Source organism: Pseudophryne corroboree, chromosome 1, assembly GCF_028390025.1.
Source record: "Pseudophryne corroboree isolate aPseCor3 chromosome 1, aPseCor3.hap2, whole genome shotgun sequence".
Lineage (NCBI taxonomy): Eukaryota > Metazoa > Chordata > Amphibia > Anura > Myobatrachidae > Pseudophryne > Pseudophryne corroboree.
This window is the reverse complement of record NC_086444.1, coordinates 639,513,194-639,536,351: the sequence shown is the minus strand read 5'-3', so window position 1 is coordinate 639,536,351 and position 23,158 is coordinate 639,513,194. Positions and strand designations below refer to the sequence as shown.

General features: G+C 47.0%; 1 protein-coding gene across 1 annotated transcript in view; it reads left to right on the top strand.

The window, feature by feature from the left end:
• The window catches only part of ARL9 (ADP ribosylation factor like GTPase 9), a 69,589-nt gene that overhangs the window by 7,379 nt on the left and 39,052 nt on the right, over nt 1-23,158 (top strand). The window contains exon 2 of the mRNA XM_063914608.1: nt 18,450-18,612. Coding sequence (XP_063770678.1) covers nt 18,450-18,612 — 163 coding nt within the window. The remainder of the gene's footprint in view (nt 1-18,449; nt 18,613-23,158) is intronic.

Sequence of the window (23,158 nt, the reverse complement as noted above, 5' to 3'; positions counted from 1 at the left end):
AAAACGACACCAAAAACAGTCAAAAACCTCATGTCGATCTTTTGACCTGTCGACCTAACGCCCATGTCGACCTAATGCATATCGACCATCAGTGGTCGACTTAATGGGTGTCAACCTAAGTTGGGTCGACCCAACGACCCATACCCCCTTTTACACAGCCACTAAAAACCCGGTAGAGTGTAAAAGGGTTAACCTGGGTCCAGTTACCCGGGAATTGCAGGGATGGTCCTTGGAAGGATCCGGGTCGCGGTGGAGTGTAAACAGGTTAGCCTGGTCGATGGGACCCATTCACTGCATAGAGAAGCGGTGGCACTTGGCATTCATTTCATCTCCAAGTCTCGTCTCCGCACATGTCAGCGGACAAATCACCAACCTGGCAATATGCTCGGTCGGGCCGCTGTCTGAAAAGGGTCTCTTGACAGGTCGCACCTGGGAAGCACCTGTGTACAGCTCCCGGGAGCGACCCGTCATTTTAACATATGTGATACAGTATTAGCAAACTTTGCGCACGTATACAGTTTTGCAGGATTCATACTAGTACTTTTATTATGCCAGCATACTCTGTAGTGTTTTATTTTTAACATACGGGCAAAGGGGTAAAATCATAAGTCGATGCTTATGTGTTAGGAAAGAATGGGTTTGTTGGGTCGACCACTATTGGTCGACAGGCAGTAGGTCGACACCTGGAAAAGGTCGACATGGGAAAGGTCAACATGAGGGTTTTTTTGTTTTTATTTTTTCTGGCCATGCTTCAGGCAAGGTGCGTCACTCTGCTACCACTCAGCACAGGTTACTATTACCAATCGTAGTCCACGTGGATCGTAAAGTATGAAAAAGTAAAAAAAAGTTAAAAACTCATGTCGACCTTTTCATGTGCCGACCTAATGCTCATGTTGACCTTTTTCAGGTGTTGACCTAATGCATGTTGACCTAAGGACCATATCCTGGAATTTGGTTCTTCTGCTTCTTTTTATGTGCAGGTCCCCGGGTTAATATGTGTAGGTGCGCATATGGGGGGTAATTCCAAGTTGATCGCAGCAGGAAATTTTTTACCAGTTGGGCAAAACCATGTGCACTGCAGGGGGGGCAGATATAACATTTGCAGAGAGAGTTAGATTTGGGTGGGTTATATTGTTTCTGTGCAGGGTAAATACTGGCTGCTTTATGATTACACTGCAATTTAGATTGCAGATTGAACTCACCACACCCAAATCTAACTCTCTCTGCACATGTTATATCTGCCTCCCCTGCAGTGCACATGGTTTTGCCCAACTGCTAACAAAATTCCTGCTGCGATCAACTTGGAATTACCCCATGATGTTAGCCTTAAGGCTCAAATATCACTGGAGGTGTATCAAAGTTTGGAGAGAGATATAGTACCAACCAATGAGTTCCATACTGTAAATTTTCAAACACAGCTTGTAAAATGACCGTTAAGAGCTGATTGGTTGGTACTTTTTTGCAAGCTTTGAGAAATAATCTGCCCCCGGTTCACTTGAGTGTTTAGGCATGGACTGCTATGTACGGTTGGCCATCAATGGTTTAATGCCTATATTACTTTTGCCATCAATGGCGGAGAATCAATGGTACAAAGCTGGTGCTGGTACACAAAGCCTAGCCCCGCCCCCCATTGGTTGCCCTCTCATTTAAACCCCACACTTATTATTTATCCGGTTCCTCTGACAGTCTCTTCTACCTTCCAAATATATCCAGGGTCAAACCTTTTCTATCTATGGACCATCTTACACTTACTGGTCAACTTTAGATTGGACTACTGTAACCTACTTCCTATCTGGCCATCCCAACTCCTGTCTCTCTACTATCTGTCACCGCTTCAGTCTGTTCTCAGTGCTGCTTCACTGCTCATCTTCTCCAAAGTACTTCTGCCATGGGCAGCGGTGCAAGTGGGCAGGTATGGCATACCCTTAACAATTTAGCCGTGGGTATGCCATACCCACCGCCGAGGAGCCCCCGCTCCCTCCACTACTGCTCACCGCTGCTGCTGCTGCGAGGGGAGGAGAGCGCAGCGTGCGCCTCTCCTGCCCCTCAGTGTCTACCTTCAATTCAGCGCCGGCCCGTGAGCCAATCAGAGCTTGCGGACCGGCAGCCAAGGCTCCTGATTTGCTGCCGGACCGCTTGCTTTGATTGGCTCACAGATCGGCGCTGAATTGAAGGTAGACACCCGCACCACCGCCAGAGACTGGGGGGCAGGAGAGGCGCACACTGCGCTCTACTCCCCTCACACACAGAACAGCAGCAGCGGTGAGCAGCAGGGGAAGGGGGGGGCATGTGTACTTGGCACTGGGGGGACATGTGTATCTGCAACTGGGGGCATATCTGGCACTGCGAGGACATGTGTATCTGGCACTGGGGGCATTTGTGTATCTGGCACTGTGGGGGCATTTCCGTATCTGGCACTGGGGGCGCAATGTATATCTGGCACTCTGGGGACATTTGTGTATCTAGCACTGTGGGGCAATGTATATCTGGCACTCTGGGGGCATTTGTGTATCTAGCACTATCGGGCAATGTTTATCAGGCACTGTCGGGCAATGTATAGCTGGCACTGTAGGGCAATGTATATCTGGCACTATTGGGGTCATATGTGTATCTGCCCCTCCCCCCATATGTGTATCACACTCCCATTTTTATTGGCCACGCCCCATGTAGCATTTGGTCACACCCATTTTTTGGGCTAGGTGCGCGCGCGCGTACACAGTACCTATAAGACATTTTTTCAACTTGTACCACTGGCCGTGGGCATATTAAGACAGAAGGGGGCCCATGCGCAGTCCTCATCATGGTCCCCTCCTGTCTAGCCGGTAGCGGTGTGTGCGTGTGTAAGCACTAGTAGACTCTAGCACTGTGCTAGAGTTGACTACATTTGGCGCAGGTGTCTGGGAAAATGGCGCAGGGGCCATTTTCCTATCAATTTCTCTACTGCGCCTGCACAAAATGCTGTGAAAGTGGCCGCCACACCATTTTCTTGGGGAGTTTGCAGCGCTGCTGCTGCATAACTCTGGAGAGGTAACTATAGAAGAAATGTGTGCAGTGTGGGCCCCATGGGGCCTATATGCATCGCACACACTGCACCCATTACAGATACGCCATTGGCTTCTGCCTCCTTTCTGCACCCCTTTTCACTGTCTCCACTTCAGAATTCAAGTCAGACTCCTCACATTAACCTATAAAACACGCATTTCACTACATTTCAAACCTCCTCTCCCTCCACACTCCTGCACGCCCACTTTGCTCTAACCACCACCTGATATCCTAGGTAATGCATTGTTTTGTACTGTTGCATTGCTTGTTTATGTACTATGGGGGTCATTCCGAGTTGATCGCACGTAGCAACTTTTTGCTGCCCGTGCGATCAACTAGACGCCACCTATGGGGGAGTGTATTTCTGCATAGCAGGGCTGTGAACGCTTGTGTAGCCCCGCTATGCAAAAAAAGTTTCCTGTAAAAGAAGACCAGGGTAAGAGTTACTTACCCTGTGCGATAGATCCAGCGATGCATGTCCCGGAATTGACGTCAGACATCCGCCCTCCAAACACCTGGACACGCCTGCGTTGGACTCACCACTCCCCGAAAACGGTGAGTTGCCGCCCGGATCCGCCTTCCTCCTGTCAATCTTCTTGCGGTCGCCGCAGCGATCGCTTTCTTCGCTTGCAGCGTCGCTGCCTGGCGACGGCCGTTGCCGGGCAAAGAAGCGCCTGCGCAATGCAGCCGCCGCGTATGCGCAGTTCCAACCCAATCGCACGGCTGCGAAGAATCGTAGTGTGCGATCGGGTCGGAATGACCCCCTGTGTAAGGTGCTGTGGACCTCTTGTGGTGCCATATAAATAAAGAATAATAATGATAATAAATAATCAGGGATTGACTGAATTTATGTATTTTTTTAATGCAAGAAATTACACATTTTACTATTATTATTATTTTTTGTACAACATAGTTATGCATAGTTTTCTTCAAATATTTATATTCTAGCAAAATATTGGCATTTTATTTATGAGTAAGCAGAAATAATGATTCATCTCCGCTTAAGTGACCGTGAAGAACCTGGAATGAGCCAGGGCAGGGGAAGACCAGCTAGTTGGGAGGGAGTAGGCAGAAATGTGGATGAAGTGTGTGATTACATACATAGTATCTGAGGTTGAAAAAAGACAATTGTCCATCGAGTTCAACCTATTTGTGGTGTCCTATGCAAGATGATTTGACTAAAATTTCTGACTGATGTTGCTGTCAGCCATTGCATTTTATCCCTATTTATAGTAACTATAATGCATGACTATGCACCATACCCCTGGATATCCTTATCCAATAGGAATTTATCTAACCCATTTTTAAAGGTGTTGACAGATTCCGCCATTACAACTCCCTCGGGCAGGGAATTCCAAACACGTATTGTCCTTACCGTGAAAAAGCCTTTACGCCGTATTGTGCGGAATCTCCTCTCCTCTAACCTGAGCGAGTGTCCACGAGTCCTCTGTGTTGATCTAACCAAAAACAGGTCCCGCGCAAGCTCTGTGTATTGTCCCCTTATATATTTGTAGATGTTGATCATATCCCCTCTTAGTCTCCGCTTTTCCAATGTAAACATGCCTAGTCTTTCAAGCCTTTCCTTGTATTCCATCGTCTCCATGCCCTTAATTAGTTTGGTCGCCCTCCTCTGTACCTTTTCAAGCTCCAGGATATCCTTTTTGTAGTACGGTGCCCAGAACTGTACACAGTATTCAAGGTGTGGCCTCACTAGTGATTTATATAACGGGAGTATAATACTCTCGTCCCTAGCATCAATACCCCGTTTTATGCATGCTAATATCTTATTAGCCTTCTTTGCTGCAGTCCTACTTTGGGTACTACTGCTTAGCTTGCTATCTATGAGGACACCTAAGTCATTTTCCAGTACAGAATCCCCTAATTTTACCCCATTTAGTAGGTAGGTGTAATTTTTGTTCTTGTTACCACAGTGCATTACCTTACACTTGTTTCAGACTACACAAACATCTAATAGTCTGCAAAGTGGTCAATTGACCGAAGTACAAGTGAGGTAATTTTCTGAATAGTGGTACCTTACATTTATTATATTGTTCTACAGACATGTTCTTCTGTATTCATTCTTTATACCTTCTGTACAAGTAGGCCATATTAGTCACAATACTGGCATGATCAAGCTAGCTATGTTTCGAGGAAGTTTTTTGTGATGTCCAGAATTGTCAATCCATTTTCGAATAATAACACTACCAACATGGCAGCTCCTATTCAGAAATGATCTGCTAAGGCAAACTATTAGTGAATACAAGACTGAAATGTAAATGCACAATTTTGCAGTTTGGTTCTCTGTAGAATAGTGTGGATAAGAGGCATTCAACTTTTTTTGTATTAGGTGCCAGACAGTCAACATTACCAGTCCCAAAAAATTCTTGAGTGCCACTATCATTACAACATGTACACCAATCAGCCATAACATTAAACCACAGCCTAATATTGTGTTGGCCTTCATCGTGCCATCACAGCAACTCTGACCCTTCGAGGCATACAGGTTTATTTAAGAAGAGTCGGGTTGTAAAACCAGTCACTCCGGATTGTGTTTTTGCCTGATATTTAAAAGGACAATGCTTGTACTAGCCATGGCTTGCTTGTAGAAGCATAGCCCTTTTAAATATCGTCCAGAAACACGATCCAGAGTGGCAGGTTTTACAACCTGACTCTTTATAAATAAACCTCCCTGGACTCCACAAGATCCCTGAAGGTGTCCTGTGGTATCTGGCACCAAAACGTTACCAACAGATCCTTTAAGTCCTGTAAGGTGGAGCCTCCATGGCATGGGCTTGCTTTTCCAGCACATCCCACAAATACTTGATTGGAATGAGATCTGTGGAATTTGGAGGCCATGAAACACCTTAAACTCTTTGCCATGTTCCTCAAACCATTCTTGAACAATTTTTGCTTTATGGCAGGGTGCATTATCCTGCTGAAAGAGGCCACTGCCATCAGGAAATACTGTTTCCATGAGGGGGTGTACTTGGTCTGCAACAATGTTTACGTAGGTAGTATGTGTCAAATAATTATCCACATGAATGGCAGGACCCAAGGTTTCCCACCAGAACATTGCCCATAGCATGCCAGCTTGCTTTCTTTCCATAATGCATCCTGGTGCAATCTCTTCCCCAAGTAAATTGCACACATGCTCATTGTAAGCGCAAGCGGCAGTGGACAGGGGTCAGCATGGACACTCTGGGGGTCATTCCGACCTGTTCGCACGCAGCGGTTTATCACTGCGGTGCGAACGGGTGCGGCATGCGCGGCGGCCACACTGCGAGTGCGCGACATTGCGGTCGCCGGGTTACATCGCGACTTACAAAGGAAGCGTTCGCAGAGCTGACCGCAAAGAAGATTGACAGGAAGGAGGCGTGCCAGGGCGGATCCGGACCGTTTGGAGCCGTTTTCGGGGAGTGGTGCGTAAAACGCAGGCGTGTCCAGCACGGAGGGCGGATGTCTGACGTCAAAGCCGGCTCCAGCATCGCAGGGATCGTTGCACAGGGTAAGTATGTCCAGCCCTAGTCTACTTCTGCTTGAATTTTTTTTAGCTTAGCAGGGCTGCACAAGCGACCGCAGCCCTTCTAAGCTAAAATACACTCCCCCATAGGCGTGTACTAGTTGATCGCAGCAGCAGCAAAACGATCAACTCTGAATTACCACCTCTGTCCGGTCTGCTGCTACGCAGCAAGCTGAAATGCACTGTGTAATGTGACACCTTTCTATCGTACGGAGCATTAACTTTTTCAGACATTTATGTTACTGTACATTAGCCGTTTAATGGGATAAGACCAGATGGGCAGCCTTCACTCCGCATGCGCATTTATGACTCATTATTCCCATTTGCCAGGTACTTTTCCAGATCATTTATCTCTGAACAAGAGCCTGATCATTGTTGTGCAAGGGTAGAAAGCCAATAAAGAGTTATTGACCATAACAAAAAGAAAAACAAAGACCAGCACAAGCAGTGTTTATTCTCTGTTCTAAAAAGATACTTTTTATGTAAAACAGGATAAAAAAACATAGTGAAGTAACGTTGTAGCGTCAGACTGATCGGTATGAGTGTAAGTAACAAATGGTATTGTGCTAATGTTGGTAGTAGTACAGTACATACCATGGACAGGTCAATAGTACTAAACTAATATTGGTACAGCAGGGGTAGTGGTATCTAAAATACTCGTGACACAAACCCTACACTCAGAAATTGGCCAATGTTATGTGTCTGCCCCCTCCTATATTCTAGTTACCATTGGCGTAGCAATCTTTCCAGCTATGTATTCGGTAAAATGGCACCGCACAGCACTTCGCTTTTTTCTGCAAATACATAGACGGAAAGATGGCCACTCCACTGTGAGAATAGAGTAGGGTCAGTCGCACGGACTTCACCACCACAGGTATAGGAAGGGGGGGGGGGGGGGGGGGGGGGGGGTCGTCTCTCTCCGTGGTTAATGGAACCACTGTATATGGCCCCCCTCATCTCTTAAAACACCTTTGAGCAGGGGTGAAATTAGCAGCATTGTGCGTTATTTTTTGGAGAATACATAACACAATATCATGTATTGCACTTATTTAATAACTGTTCTGTCATATACTGTACACAGTAACTAATAAGTAAGTAATCTATAACCTGTAGAATGCCCTACCACGCACAATAAGACTCTCGTCTCCAAACCTTCAAGCGTTCCCTGAAAACTCCCCTCTTTAGGCAAGCGTATCAAATTCCAGAACCGCCCACATAACTTTCATAAACCTTCCTATCAAATTGCATCTACTCTGCACAGTCCACACATCTCCTCACATCTTCTCATTCTTCACTTTCTCTTCCTTTAGACCCCAGTTCATCATTGCTGTGTGACCATATCATACAGCCCACCAAGAACCTTTGCAATCTGGTGGACAACTATGCAATAGATAGCACCTTTCCTTGTGTATACATGCCTATTTCCCTATAGATTGTAAGCTTGCGAGCAGGGCCTTCCTACCTCTATGACTGTTTGGTATTACCAAGTTTTGTTATATCATTGTTATTTCCAATTGTAAAGCGCAACGGAATTTGCTGCGCTATATAAGAAACTGTTAATAAATAATAAATAAACCTTTGTGAACAGTTACTCGGCAGAGGTGGTCATTATAATTTTTTTGGGGGGGGAATGAAGCTACTCCTCTTAACATATTAAGAACTGTTGCTATTCAAAGAAAAATAATAATATATTATGCCATTCTAATGAACTCATAATACCACCGCCACCCATAACTAGATTGCTATAATTAAAATGAAAAGGCTGTTTTAAGGTCTCAGGCTTGTACAGCACAATTTTTTTTTATTAATGAAAAATGACAGCCAGCAAGTGTATTTCAACAGCTGCATGTATTTGGGGGTAATTTTGAATGTCATTTTAATGTCTGTACAGTATAGTGTTGTCTATAAGTAGGAAAAATGACTGGCAAATACATCTGCATTTTAGTAATAAATGATGACATGGATTTTTTTTTCTCTGCCTTTTAGAGAAAATGACATGAAATATAGTTTGCCCATGTTACACTATTTACAAACGCCTTTTAAATACATTATTATTTCTCTGACGTCCTAAGTGGATGCTGGGGACTCCGTCAGGACCATGGGGATTAGCGGCTCCGCAGGAGACAGGGCACAAAAGTAAAAGCTTTAGGACTAGGTGGTGTGCACTGGCTCCTCCCCCTATGACCCTCCTCCAAGCCTCAGTTAGGTTTTTGTGCCCGGCCGAGAAGGGTGCAATCTAGGTAGCTCTCCTGAGCTGCTTAGAATAAAAGTATAGACTTAGGTTTTTTTATTTTCAGTGAGTCCTGCTGGCAACAGGCTCACTGCATCGAGGGACTAAGGGGAGAAGAAGCGAACTCACCTGCGTGCAGAGTGGATTGGGCTTCTTGGCTACTGGACATTAGCTCCAGATGGACGATCACAGGCCCAGCCATGGATGGGTCCCGGAGCCGCGCCGCCGGCCCCCTTACAGAGCCAGAAGAGTGAAGAGGTCCAGAAATCGGCGGCAGAAGGCATCTTGTCTTCAAGAAAGGTAGCGCACAGCACTGCAGCTGTGCGCCATTGCTCTCAGCACACTTCACACTCCGGTCACTGAGGGTGCAGGGCGCTGGGGGGGGGCGCCCTGAGACGCAATGAAAACACTATTTATGGTAAAAAATACATCACATATAGCTCCTGGGCTATATGGATGTATTTAACCCCTGCCATTTTACCTCATAAAAAGCGGGAGAAAGGCCGCCGTGAAGGGGGCGGAGCCTATCTCCTCAGCACACAAGCGCCATTTTCCCTCACAGCTCCGCTGGAAGGACGTCTCCCTGACTCTCCCCTGCAGTCCTGCACTACAGAAACAGGGTAAAAAAGAGAGGGGGGGGCACTAATTTGGCATATAAAAACATAATAGCAGCTATAAGGGAGAAACACTTATTTATAAGGTTGTCCCTATACATATATAGCGCTCTGGTGTGTGCTGGCAAACTCTCCCTCTATCTCCCCAAAGGGCTAGTGGGGTCCTGTCCTCTATCAGAGCATTCCCTGTGTGTGTGCTGTGTGTCGGTACGCGTGTGTCGACATGTATGAGGAGGAAAATGGTGTGGAGGCGGAGCAATTGCCTGTATTAGTGATGTCACCCCCTAGGGAGTAGACACCTGACTGGATGGTCTTATTTAAGGAATTACGTGATAGTGTCAGCACTTTACAAAAAACTGTTGACGACATGAGACAGCCGGCAAGTCAGTTAGTGCCTGTCCAGGCGTCTCAAACACCGTCAGGGGCTCTAAAGCGCCCATTACCTCAGTCGGTCGACACGGACACTGACTCCAGTGTCGACGGTGAAGAAACAAACGTATTTTCCAGTAGGGCCACACGTTACATGATCACGGCAATGAAGGAGGCTTTGCATATTTCTGATACTACAAGTACCACAAAAAAGGGTATTATGTGGGGTGTGAAAAAACTACCCGTAGTTTTTCCTGAATCAGAAGAATTAAATGAAGTGTGTGATGATGCGTGGGTCTCCCCCGATAAAAAATTGCTGATATCTAAGAAATTATTGGCATTATACCCTTTCCCGCCAGAAGTTAGGGCGCGTTGGGAAACACCCCCTAGGGTGGATAAGGCACTCACACGCTTATCAAAACAAGTGGCGTTACCGTCTCCTGATACGGCCGCCCTCAAGGAGCCAGTTGATAGGAAGCTGGAAAATGTCCTAAAAAGTATATACACACATACTGGTGTTATACTGCGACCAGCGATTGCCTCAGCCTGGATGTGCAGCGCTGGGGTGGCGTGGTCGGAGTCCCTGACTGAAAATATTGATACCCTTGACAGGGACAGTATTTTATTGACTATAGAGCATTTAAAAGATGCGTTTCTATATATGCGTGATGCACAGAGGGATATTTGCACCCTGGCATCAAGAGTAAGTGCGATGTCCATTTCTGCCAGAAGATGTTTATGGACACGACAGTGGTCAGGTGATGCGGATTCCAAACGGCACATGGAAGTATTGCCGTATAAAGGGGAGGAGTTATTTGGGGTCGGTCTTTCGGACCTGGTGGCCACGGCAACAGCTGGAAAATCCACCTTTTTACCCCAACTCACCTCTCAGCAGAAAAAGACACCGTCTTTTCAGCCTCAGTCCTTTCGTCCCCATAAGGACAAGCGGGCAAAAGGCCAGTCATATCTGCCCCGGGGTAGAGGAAAGGGAAAAAGACTGCAGCAGACAGCCTCTTCCCAGGAACAGAAGCCCTCCACCGCTTCTGCCAAGTCCTCAGCATGACGCTGAGGCCTTACAAGCGGACTCAGGTGCGGTGGGGGGTCGTCTCAAGAGTTTCAGCGCGCAGTGGGCTCACTTGCAAGTGGACCCCTGGATCCTACAGGTAGTATCCCAGGGGTACAGATTGGAATTCGAGACGTCTCCCCCTCGCAGGTTCCTGAAGTCTGCTTTACCAACGTCTCCCTCCGACAGGGAGGCAGTATTGGAAGCAATTCACAAGCTGTATTCCCAGCAGGTGATAATCAAAGTACCCCTCCTACAACAGGGAAAGGGGTATTATTCCACACTATTTGTGGTACCGAAGCCAGACGGCTCGGTGAGACCTATTCTAAATCTGAAATCTTTGAACACTTGCATACAAAGGTTCAAATTCAAGATGGAGTCACTCAGAGCAGTGATAGCGAACCTGGAAGAAGGGGACTATATGGTGTCCCTGGACATCAAGGATGCTTACCTTCATGTCCCAATTTGCCCTTCTCACCAAGGGTACCTCAGGTTCGTAGTACAGAACTGTCATTATCAGTTTCAGACGCTGCCGTTTGGATCGTCCATGGCACCCTGGGTCTTTACCAAGGTAATGGCCGAAATGATGATTCTTCTTCGAAGAAAAGGCGTCTTAATTATCCCTTACTTGGACGATCTCCTCATAAGGGCAAAGTCCAGGGAACAGTTGGAGGTCGGAGTAGCACTATCTCGGGTACTGCTACAACAGCACGGGTGGATTCTAAATATTCCAAAATCGCAGCTGATCCCAACGACACGTCTGCTGTTCCTAGGGATGATTCTGGACACAGTCCAGAAAAAGGTGTTTCTCCCGGAGGAGAAAGCCAGGGAGTTATCCGAGCTAGTCAGGAACCTCCTAAAACCAGGAAAAGTGTCAGTGCATCATTGCACAAGGGTCCTGGGAAAAATGGTGGCTTCTTACGAAGCGATTCCATTCGGCAGATTTCACGCAAGAACTTTTCAGTGGGATCTGCTGGACAAATGGTCCGGATCGCATCTTCAGATGCATCAGCAGATAACCCTGTCTCCGAGGACAAGGGTGTCTCTTCTGTGGTGGCTGCAGAGTGCTCATCTACTAGAGGGCCGCAGATTCGGCATTCAGGATTGGATCCTGGTGACCACGGATGCCAGCCTGAGAGGCTGGGGAGCAGTCACACAGGGAAGAAATTTCCAGGGAACGTGGTCAAGTCTAGAGACTTCTCTCCACATAAATATACTGGAGCTAAGGGCAATTTACAATGCTCTATGCCTAGCAAGACCTCTGCTTCAAGGTCAGCCGGTGCTGATCCAGTCGGACAACATCACGGCAGTCGCCCACGTAAACAGACAGGGCGGCACAAGAAGCAGGAGGGCAATGGCAGAAGCTGCAAGGATTCTTCGCTGGGCGGAAAATCATGTGATAGCACTGTCAGCAGTGTTCATTCCGGGAGTGGACAACTGGGAAGCAGACTTCCTCAGCAGGCACGACCTCCACCCGGGAGAGTGGGGACTTCACACGGAAGTCTTCCACATGATTGTGAACCATTGGGAAAAACCAAAGGTGGACATGATGGCGTCCCGCCTCAACAAAAAACTGGACAGGTATTGCGCCAGGTCAAGGGACCCTCAGGCAATAGCTGTGGACGCTCTGGTAACACCGTGGGTGTACCAGTCAGTGTATGTGTTCCCTCCTCTTCCTCTCATACCCAAGGTACTGAGAATTATAAGACGGAGAGGAGTAAGAACTATACTCGTGGCTCCGGATTGGCCAAGGAGGACTTGGTACCCGGAACTTCAAGAGATGCTCACAGAGGACCCATGGCCTCTGCCGCTAAGAAGGGACTTGCTTCAGCAAGGACCCTGTCTGTTCCAAGACTTACCGCGGCTGCGTTTGACGGCATGGCGGTTGAACGCCGGATCCTAAGGGAAAAAGGCATTCCGGAAGAGGTCATACCTACCCTGGTCAAAGCCAGGAAGGAGGTGACCGCACAACATTATCACCGCATTTGGCGAAAATATGTTGCGTGGTGTGAGGCCAGGAAGGCCCCCACGGAGGAATTTCAACTCGGTCGATTCCTGCATTTCCTGCAAACAGGAGTGTCTATGGGCCTCAAATTGGGGTCCATTAAGGTTCAAATTTCGGCCCTGTCGATTTTCTTCCAGAAAGAATTGGCTTCAGTTCCTGAAGTCCAGACATTCGTCAAGGGAGAACTGCATATACAACCCCCTTTTGTGCCTCCAGTGGCACCGTGGGATCTCAACGTAGTTTTGGGATTCCTCAAATCACATTGGTTTGAACCGCTCAAATCTGTGGATTTGAAATATCTCACATGGAAAGTGACCATGCTGTTGGCCCTGGCCTCGGCCAGGCGAGTGTCAGAATTGGCGGCTTTGTCTCACAAAAGCCCATATCTGATTTTCCATTCGGACAGGGCAGAACTGCGGACTCGTCCCCAGTTTCTCCCTATGGTGGTGTCAGCGTTTCACCTGAACCAACCTATTGTGGTGCCTGCGGCTACTAGGGACTTGGAGGACTCCAAGTTGCTAGACGTTGTCAGGGCCCTGAAAATATATATTTCCAGGACGGCTGGAGTCAGGAAAACTGACTCGCTGTTTATCCTGTATGCACCCAACAAGCTGGGTGCTCCTGCTTCTAAGCAGACGATTGCTCGTTGGATTTGTAGTACAATTCAGCTTGCACATTCTGTGGCAGGCCTGCCACAGCCAAAATCTGTAAATGCCCATTCCACAAGGAAGGTGGGCTCATCTTGGGCGGCTGCCCGAGGGGTCTCGGCTTTACAACTTTGCCGAGCTGCTACTTGGTCAGGGGCAAACACGTTTGCAAAATTCTACAAATTTGATACCCTGGCTGAGGAGGACCTGGAGTTCTCTCATTCGGTGCTGCAGAGTCATCCGCACTCTCCCGCCCGTTTGGGAGCTTTGGTATAATCCCCATGGTCCTGACGGAGTCCCCAGCATCCACTTAGGACGTCAGAGAAAATAAGAATTTACTTACCGATAATTCTATTTCTCGTAGTCCGTAGTGGATGCTGGGCGCCCATCCCAAGTGCGGATTGTCTGCAATACTTGTACATAGTTAGTGTTACAAAAATCGGGTTATTATTGTTGTGAGCCATCTTTTCAGAGGCTCCTCTGTTATCATGCTGTTAACTGGGTTCAGATCACAAGTTGTACAGTGTGATTGGTGTGGCTGGTATGAGTCTTACCCGGGATTCAAAATCTTTCCTTATTGTGTACGCTCGTCCGGGCACAGTATCCTAACTGAGGCTTGGAGGAGGGTCATAGGGGGAGGAGCCAGTGCACACCACCTAGTCCTAAAGCTTTTACTTTTGTGCCCTGTCTCCTGCGGAGCCGCTAATCCCCATGGTCCTGACGGAGTCCCCAGCATCCACTACGGACTACGAGAAATAGAATTATCGGTAAGTAAATTCTTATTTTATTAGGTCGAAAGGACATAGCTGCTAAGAAGGTGAGGGAATCCCTTTTATTACTACTGTTTAACCCCTGCATCTGGTAGGTGGTGTGGCGGGTTATAACAGCTGCCCCTGAGGGGCAACCTTCAGTGATTTAGGTGCGCCAAAATTATATCCCCAAACTAAAAAATGTTCTGACACCCATGGCAGAGAGGGTATGCCATACTACACTATATCCTGAAATTTTAAATTAAAACTTTCTCTTTGTAAAATACATGGATGCAGCTTGTTGTTGCAGTAAAAGTCAACCTGATTCACAAGTAAGTGTATCTGCCAGGTTGGTATCTAGATTCCCGACCATGGGATGCTGGGCGCTGGAATGCCAGCAGCGGGGCGAGCACAAAAGAGCCCCTTGCGGGCACGGTGGCGTGATACGTGCGCCATACTATTTATTCTCCCTCCAGGGGTGTCGTGGACACTACGAGATACTACGAGAGGCAGAATAGTTGTCGGGATCCCGGCGCCGGTATGCTGAGCGCCGGGATATCGAATGCATCCCGTATCTGCCATGTAGGGTGAAGTCAGCAATCTAACTAGATTTGGCATGCACGCATGCCAAATCTAGAGCCAGCGATAGCGACACGCGGGACTGCGCATCGCTGTCGCCGGCACCCTACACACGGAGTTGTGTGTTTAATTTCTAAGCAATGTAGTCAGATTGCTTAGAAATTAAGTAAAAATCACTACGTGTGCACCCCTTTAGACTTCTATAATATGATGTCTGGAGTTTGTTTGACGTATAATTTCCTTAGAGCACAGTATCTTAGGGAAATTACACGTTATGGGATCTTTTCAGCCATGCTCTGTTTTTGCACTTCTGCTGACACGTACCGCACAGTTTACATGAAGCTACGAAAGGTGTGTTGCTTTTAGGTCAAGGCTGGATTAGATTTAACTGCATTAGACAAATCTTATTAATAGCGGCTCCAATTAATTCATGGTCACATTTGTTTCTCTGTCCGTTGCTGCTTGAGCATCATTACGATCACAAATATTTACCAAACACAGTAAGCGTATTTGCTGATGAATGTGTGGCCCATGGAGAAAAGAATAAAGAAGGTAATGTTTTACTGCAAATGTAGTTTCTCCTGGTGATATTAGTGCTGATTGTGTAGTTTTTAGTGTCTTTCACAGTTTTGGTTTTTATATGTATTTGCAAATACTGAAGAGTAAGTCGCCCTTTAGTGATCATAACTGGACGTCTGCACCATTGCCTGTGCTATGCTTCAGTTAGTACGCTGCTAACGCACTAACCAATAATTTCCAGGTAATTATTGCTTGAGTCAATGCTTACAAGTTTCCACAATAGTTGTGCAGCTAATGAAATGCAGGTTCTCTTGACAGCATAACTTTTCACATAAACTTTAATGGGGAATCTCCTGAAGTGGACATTGAGTGGTATTTGCGTCCATGTATTACAGAATAAAGTATCAGCCATATATATTGTTTAAACTGGAATCGGGGCCGGTTCTAGCCCTTTTTTCGCCCCAAGGCGGGAAATAGGGGCGTGGCTTTGTACAGGGGGCGTGGTCAGTTACGCCCTCTGTACAGTAGAGTAGCTCCACTGAAATGCTGAGCGGTGCGTGATGACATCATCGCGCACCGCACAGCAAAGGTCCTCTCCACGAAGGGGAGTACAGCAGTAGCGGATCTTGCCATGATGCGTCGCCCCGGGCAAAAGTCCTGCTTGCCCGTGGCAAGATCCGCTACTGACTGGAATGGGAAATGAGATGGAGCAGGGGAGGGGAGGCGGAGCACAACAGAGCGGGAAGATGGAGCAGGACATAGTAGTGATGGGAGCTGGGCGGGATGGATCAGTGGACAGAGAGGAGGCGCTACAGCGGGCAGACTGAGATGACATGGCACAGGCATATGCCGGGTTCTTTACTAGTAAATAATAAGTTAAGTGGTGTCTGGCGGTAATTGTCTTTTGATCATGTTGCAGTTGTATATATGTACTTTCTGTGTATATTGATATTTTCATATTCTCCATATTAAAAATGGCTGCATTAACAATATAGAACTTTAAAGTAGTCATCTGTGCTTGTGTATCGTACTCATACAATTACGCCTGTGTTATCTAATTGGTATAATTGTAGCAAGCTGGTAGCAGTCTGCATTTTGAACATGTCTGCATAATTAATGTCGGTAATTAATGTCGGTACTTTGACCATGTCGGTATTTTGACTGTCGTTCAATGGCTGTCGGGATTATGACCATCAGTATTGTGTCCGTTGGTAAAATCATACTGAACCCATAGCAAACTTATCCAGCTATTTATGCAGTATAATAGTTAAAAATAGGTTTTCTTTTTCTGTATTTCTTGGTTGTTTTTTATTTTTATTTATTTTTTTTGTATCCCTACATTTCATTTTCTCTTAAGGCTCGCTTTTGGACTAATCGTCTTTCTCCCCCCCCCCCCCCCCCCCCTTCCGCAGCCTAACCCTCCCTCCTTAGTAACTAAACCTGAAACCTAATGCTGTATGCATGCTGTATATGTGGCGTCCAAGCTAAATGTGTTGGCTGATACTGAAAGGTTAACCTGTTCTACTACTGGCAGATCCTTATTCACATAATTAAAACGGGCATTGCTTTGTTAGTAATTTAGTTTTTTGGCACTGCCTTATCTTCACCTTCTCACCCACTGCATTACATTTCCAGTATAAGTTGCCATATAAATAAAAGATAATATTTATGACAATACAAGGGTAGTGTCTCAGTTGTTCTATCGGCGAAACGGTCGGTACGTTATTTAAAAAAAAAAAAAAATTGCTATTATTTATCGGTAAGTTTAACATGTTTAAAAATCATCTGATTTGGTGATCCCAATCACGTTTGATCAGAATTGCTAATTGGGGAACCCATACATTGCAGATTTAATGGAGAAATCCTCTGCAAACGGAAAATTTCCCTAATATTTAGCAGCTATAAAGGGCCCCATACACTACTGCAACATGTCGGACCCTCATGATACAGGCGATCACTCCGGCAGCTTCCCGGGGGGCAGGATCGCATAAGATACATCGTATGCTGTCCTTTTGCATATGATGTATCTTGTGCAATCCCAGCCAAGCCTGCGGGGTCCGACATATCACGAGTGCAGCACATTCAATCTAGGGGATTGATCCGATACTCACAGGAACGCGCATCGGATCAGCTGTAAAACACATCCGAAATGCCCGATTTCATCCGATATATATCGTCCCGAATGGCCGAAATCGGGCATTATTGTTCTAGTGTATGGGGCCGTTAAGATGTTCCTTCCAATCCGTCCTGGGACAATTTATTGGACAATAAATCTTATAGTGTGTACCCACCTTTAAAAAAACAAAGTAGAGAGGGCCCTGCTTGCATGGGAGGATGTGGCTTGGCACAGAGTGAAGGGTAACAGAGACAGGGCCATCTTAATGTATATGCACACTGGGCAGCTGCCCAGGGCCCCACATTTCTAGGGGCCTTTGAGCAGGGGTGGGTTGCGATTACACAATCAGAGCAGTGGCAGCATTTTCTACCTGCTGCCAGACAGTGATTGGATGACAGCATGCTGTTTTTTGTGGGAGGCTGGCGCTATCTACCAATCAGTTTCATTGTATGAGGCATGTAGAGAGATGGCGCAGGACCACAGGAGGGGCCACGTTATGATTTTTTTTATTTTTTTTATTGGTTCCTGTGAATGGGGCTGCAGGGGCCCCACTGCTTTGCTTTGCTGTGCCCAGGGCCTACAATACTGTTATGGAAGCCCTGATCAGAGAAGGAGAATGCAGCGCAGCGGGTGATCTCTGAATAGATGCGCACAGAATCTATTCAATTACGGGAGGCAAACAGGGGGTTGCCCAGCTGCTCGGCGAGCACTGGCCATGCCACCAAAATACCAGAAAACGGGTCAGTGTGCAAGGCCACGCACCTCTCACCTGAAACCACGCCCCGCGCGCAGGTCCTGCTTCTATGTTCTCAAAAGTTGGGAGGTATGGGGAAGAGAATATTTGCTCAAAATGCTCCTGTATATTAAAATGTATTGACATTGATTGTACACATTTATTAAAAGGAGGAAGTAAATCGTATGTACAAAATGTATTTTTGGAACACTGTAACTCTGATATCCTTATGATAAACGCATCCTGCATTAATATTTTAACAGGGAAAAACGTCACAAGTTTTGGTATTAGGACTTGATGGGTCTGGAAAGACTAGCGTGCTGAATTCCATCGCAGCCAACAGAGGGAAGCAAATGACAACACCTACAGAAGGAGTTAATGCAATGTGTCTCAACAATGGAAATTCTAAAATGGAGTTTTTGGAAAGTAAGTTTGAAATGTTTGTAAATTGACATGACAGTGTTTTGGGATGTTTTTTTTTAACAATTTATTATTATTTTTTTAGTTCTTGTATTATAAATAAACCAGTAGTCTAAGGAAAATAATAAAACAGTAGTTTTACATTGTCACATGCCCAGATGTTTTGACAGTGAATCATCTAAAGCATACGTTCCAACAAGTTTAGTATGTTTGACATGCCGACAATATCGACGCCAGCATCCCCTCTACTCTACCCCCTATCCCTCCCTTCCCGCAGCCTAACCTTTACTCCCCCCCCCTTAATGCCTAACCCTAATACTCCCCTTTAGTGGTGCCTAATACTCACCCCCCTCTTCTGACTCTGCCAGGATTCCAACAGCAGTCTCCTGGCAGTTGTCAGGAATCCTGTGTCTGTATTACAACTGCCGGGATCCCGACAGCCAGGATCTTAACCGCATCCCATTTTGGAATTCTCTCATGCTGTCCATTTATTCTATTAGGTTCTGTGCATAATGTTGTGTAGAAGTCATAAGTGGGAATTCAATTAAATGTGATATTGAGTAGCTACGGGAATGAGTGCCAGGAGCTATTAGATTAATCTGCATCTCCCGACTTTAAACCTGGCACTTAAGTCGAGAGATGCAAGTTACCGCGCCTTGAAAATTCCATTTAATCGTGATGAATGGCATTCTTTGAGTTAAGTGGCAGGTGTGAAGCTGTTAACGTGGGCAGTAAGCCCGCAGCTGACATCACAGCACTATGTTTGATGAGTAGTTTCAGTTTACACAGGCTAACCGATGCCCTAAAAATATTGCAAATCACAACCAATGGTCCTCGGACACAGCACTCTGATCTCATAGATGCTGGCAGGAGGCGTCTGTCTCCTACAGACACCTCCTGCTGCATTTGCATTTTAATTATGCGGAACTGCACAGTAGATTCAAAATCCTGCGTTTGCCACTGGCAAGGAAAGGGGGGTTTCCAAACAATTTATTACAGAACCTATGAAAAAAAAGCTCAGCCACCATCAGCCCCCCCCGAACACCCTCCATAAACAGAAAGCAGATCCACCATCATTTCCCCCCAGCACCCCCTCTCCATAAGCAGAAAAAATAGCCACCATCATTCTTTTATTCCCCCCAACAACTCATGCTGGTCACCATAGTTGCCAATTCAGCTTATAACAATCGAAATTGGGCTTCTTCTTTTTTTCAAGTTGCTTTCTTTATTTTTTTGATGGTTGCTTGTTTTTAGGATTATTATTTCTTTTGCTGCTTGTTTTTGGGCTTTTTTAATTTATTTATTTTTATAGGTACAGATGGCACCGACCATCAGAAGTAGTCATTCATCCATTCATTCAACACAGATCCTCACAAACACATGCGTGCGAAGCTGTGAATGAATAGATGAATCTGGGGGGTTTCAATTGTGTGAAATGGCTGCCTTTTTCTAAAACAATGGAAAAATTATAGTAAGCAAGTTCTTTTCTGCAAACTAAGGAGATTATTCAGAGTTGGCTGCAGATTTTGCTATTTTAGCAAAATTTGCAATCACCAAAATCACACAGGGCAAGGCCACCCAGCATGTGTGGTGCCTCCCTGTGATGCGATCACAATTCAAAAAGAGGTTGACCCCTGCCTATGCAGCATAACTGCATAAGCAGGGGCTCCACCGCCATGTTTCCAATCGCATGAAACGAAGGCGACATCATTGGCCGGCCCCGAAAACGGCCATGACACGCCTGCATTTCCCGTGACACTCTTCCCCCCCCCCCCATGCCGTATTGCTGCCCCCGGACACCCGTCGCCTGTCAATTATGATGCAATCATGATAGCATACGCAGATGGCTCAAAATCGGTTGTTTGCGATTATTTCTCTGACGTCCTAGTGGATGCTGGGAACTCCGTAAGGACCATGGGGAATAGCGGCTCCGCAGGAGACTGGGCACAAAAGTAAAGCTTTAGGACTACCTGGTGTGCACTGGCTCCTCCCCCTATGACCCTCCTCCAAGCCTCAGTTAGATTTTTGTGCCCGGCCGAAAAGGGTGCATTCTAGGAGGCTCTCCTGAGTTTCTTAGAAAAAGTTTAGTTTTAGGTTTTTTATTTTCAGTGAGACCTGCTGGCAACAGGCTCACTGCATCGAGGGACTAAGGGGAGAAGAAGCGAACCTGCCTGCTTGCAGCCAGCTTGGGCTTCTTGGCTACTGGACACCATTAGCTCCAGAGGGACCGAACACAGGCCCAGCCTCGGAGTCCGGTCCCAGAGCCGCGCCGCCGGCCCCCTTACAGAGCCAGAAGCAAGAAGAGGTCCGGAAAATCGGCGGCAGAAGACATCCAGTCTTCACCAAGGTAGCGCACAGCACTGCAGCTGTGCGCCATTGCTCCTCAGGCACACTTCACACTCCGGTCACTGAGGGTGCAGGGCGCTGGGGGGGGGCGCCCTGAGCAGCAATAAAAACACCTTGGCTGGCGAAAATACATCACATATAACCCCCAGGGCTATATGGATGTATTTTAACCCCTGCCAGAATATAGCAAAAGCGGGAGAAAAGTCAGCCGAGAAGGGGGCGGAGCCTATCTCCTCAGCACACGGGCGCCATTTTCCCTCACAGCTCCGCCGGAAGGACGTCTCCCTGACTCTCCCCTGCAGTCCTGCACTACAGAAAAGGGTAAAACAAGAGAGGGGGGCACTAATTAGGCGCAGTATTAACATAGCAGCTATAAGGGGAAAAACACTTCTATAAGGTTATCCCTGTTTATATATAGCGCTCTGGTGTGTGCTGGCATACTCTCCCTCGGTCTCCCCAAAGGGCTAGTGGGGTCCTGTCCTCTATCAGAGCATTCCCTGTGTGTGTGCTGTGTGTCGGTACGATTGTGTCGACATGTTTGAGGAGGAAAATGATGTGGAGGCGGAGCAATTGCCTGTAATAGAGATGTCACCCCCTAGGGAGTCGACACCTGAGTGGATGGGCTTATGGAAGGAATTACGTGACAGTGTCAGCTCTTTACAAAAGACGGTTGATGACATGAGGCAGCCGGCTACTCAGCTTGTGCCTGTCCAGGCGTCTCAAAGGCCATCAGGGGCTCTAAAACGCCCGTTACCTCAGATGGCAGACACAGACGCCGACACGGATACTGACTCCAGTGTCGACGATGAAGAGACGAATGTGACTTCCAGTAGGGCCACACGTTACATGATTGAGGCAATGAAAAATGTTTTACATATTTCTGATAATACAAGTACCACTAAAAAGGGTATTATGTTTGGTGAGAAAAAACTGCCTGTAGTTTTTCCTGCTTCTGAGGAATTAAATGAAGTGTGTGATGAAGCGTGGGTTTCCCCCGATAAAAAACTGATAATTCCTAAAAGGTTATTGGCATCATACCCTTTCCCGCCAGAGGATAGGGCACGTTGGGAAACACCCCCTAGGGTGGATAAAGCGCTCACACGTTTGTCTAAACAGGTGGCACTGCCGTCTCCTGATACGGCCGCCCTTAAGGAACCTGCTGACAGAAAGCAGGAGAATATCCTAAAATGTATATACACTCATACGGGAGTTATACTGCGACCAGCAATCGCCTCCGCCTGGATGTGCAGTGCTGGGGTGGCTTGGTCGGATTCCCTGACGGACAATATTGATACCCTAGACAGGGACAGTATATTACTGACTATAGAGCATTTAAAAGATGCATTTCTATATATGCGTGATGCACAGAGGGATATCTGCCGACTGGCATCAAGAGTAAGTGCGCTGTCCATTTCTGCCAGAAGAGGGTTATGGACGCGGCAGTGGTCAGGTGATGCGGATTCCAAAAGGCATATGGAAGTATTGCCTTATAAAGGGGAGGAGTTATTTGGGGTAGACCTGGTAGCCACGGCAACTGCTGGGAAATCCACATTTTTACCCCAGGTAGCCTCTCAACATAAGAAGACGCCATATTATCAGGCGCAGTCCTTTCGGCCCCATAAGGGCAAGCGGGCAAAGGGCTCCTCTTTTCTGCCCCGTGGCAGAGGGAGAGGGAAAAGGCTGCAGCAAACAGCCAGTTCCCAGGAACAGAAGCCCTCTCCCGCCTCTGCCAAGTCCTCAGCATGACGCTGGGGCTTTACAAGCGGACTCAGGCAAGGTGGGGGCCCGTCTCAAGAATTTCAGCGCGCAGTGGGCTCACTCACAAGTGGACCCCTGGATCCTTCAGGTGGTATCTCAGGGGTACAAATTGGAATTCGAGACGTCTCCCCCTCGCCGTTTCCTAAAGTCTGCTTTACCGACGTCTCCCTCCGACAGGGAGGCGGTATTGGAAGCCATTCACAAGCTGTATTCCCAGCAGGTGATAATCAAGGTACCCCTCCTGCAACAGGGAAAGGGGTATTATTCCACGCTGTTTGTGGTACCGAAGCCGGACGGCTCGGTGAGACCTATTTTAAATCTAAAATCCTTGAACACTTACATACAGAGGTTCAAGTTCAAGATGGAGTCACTCAGAGCGGTGATTGCGAACCTGGAAGAAGGGGATTATATGGTGTCTCTGGACATCAAGGATGCTTACCTCCATGTC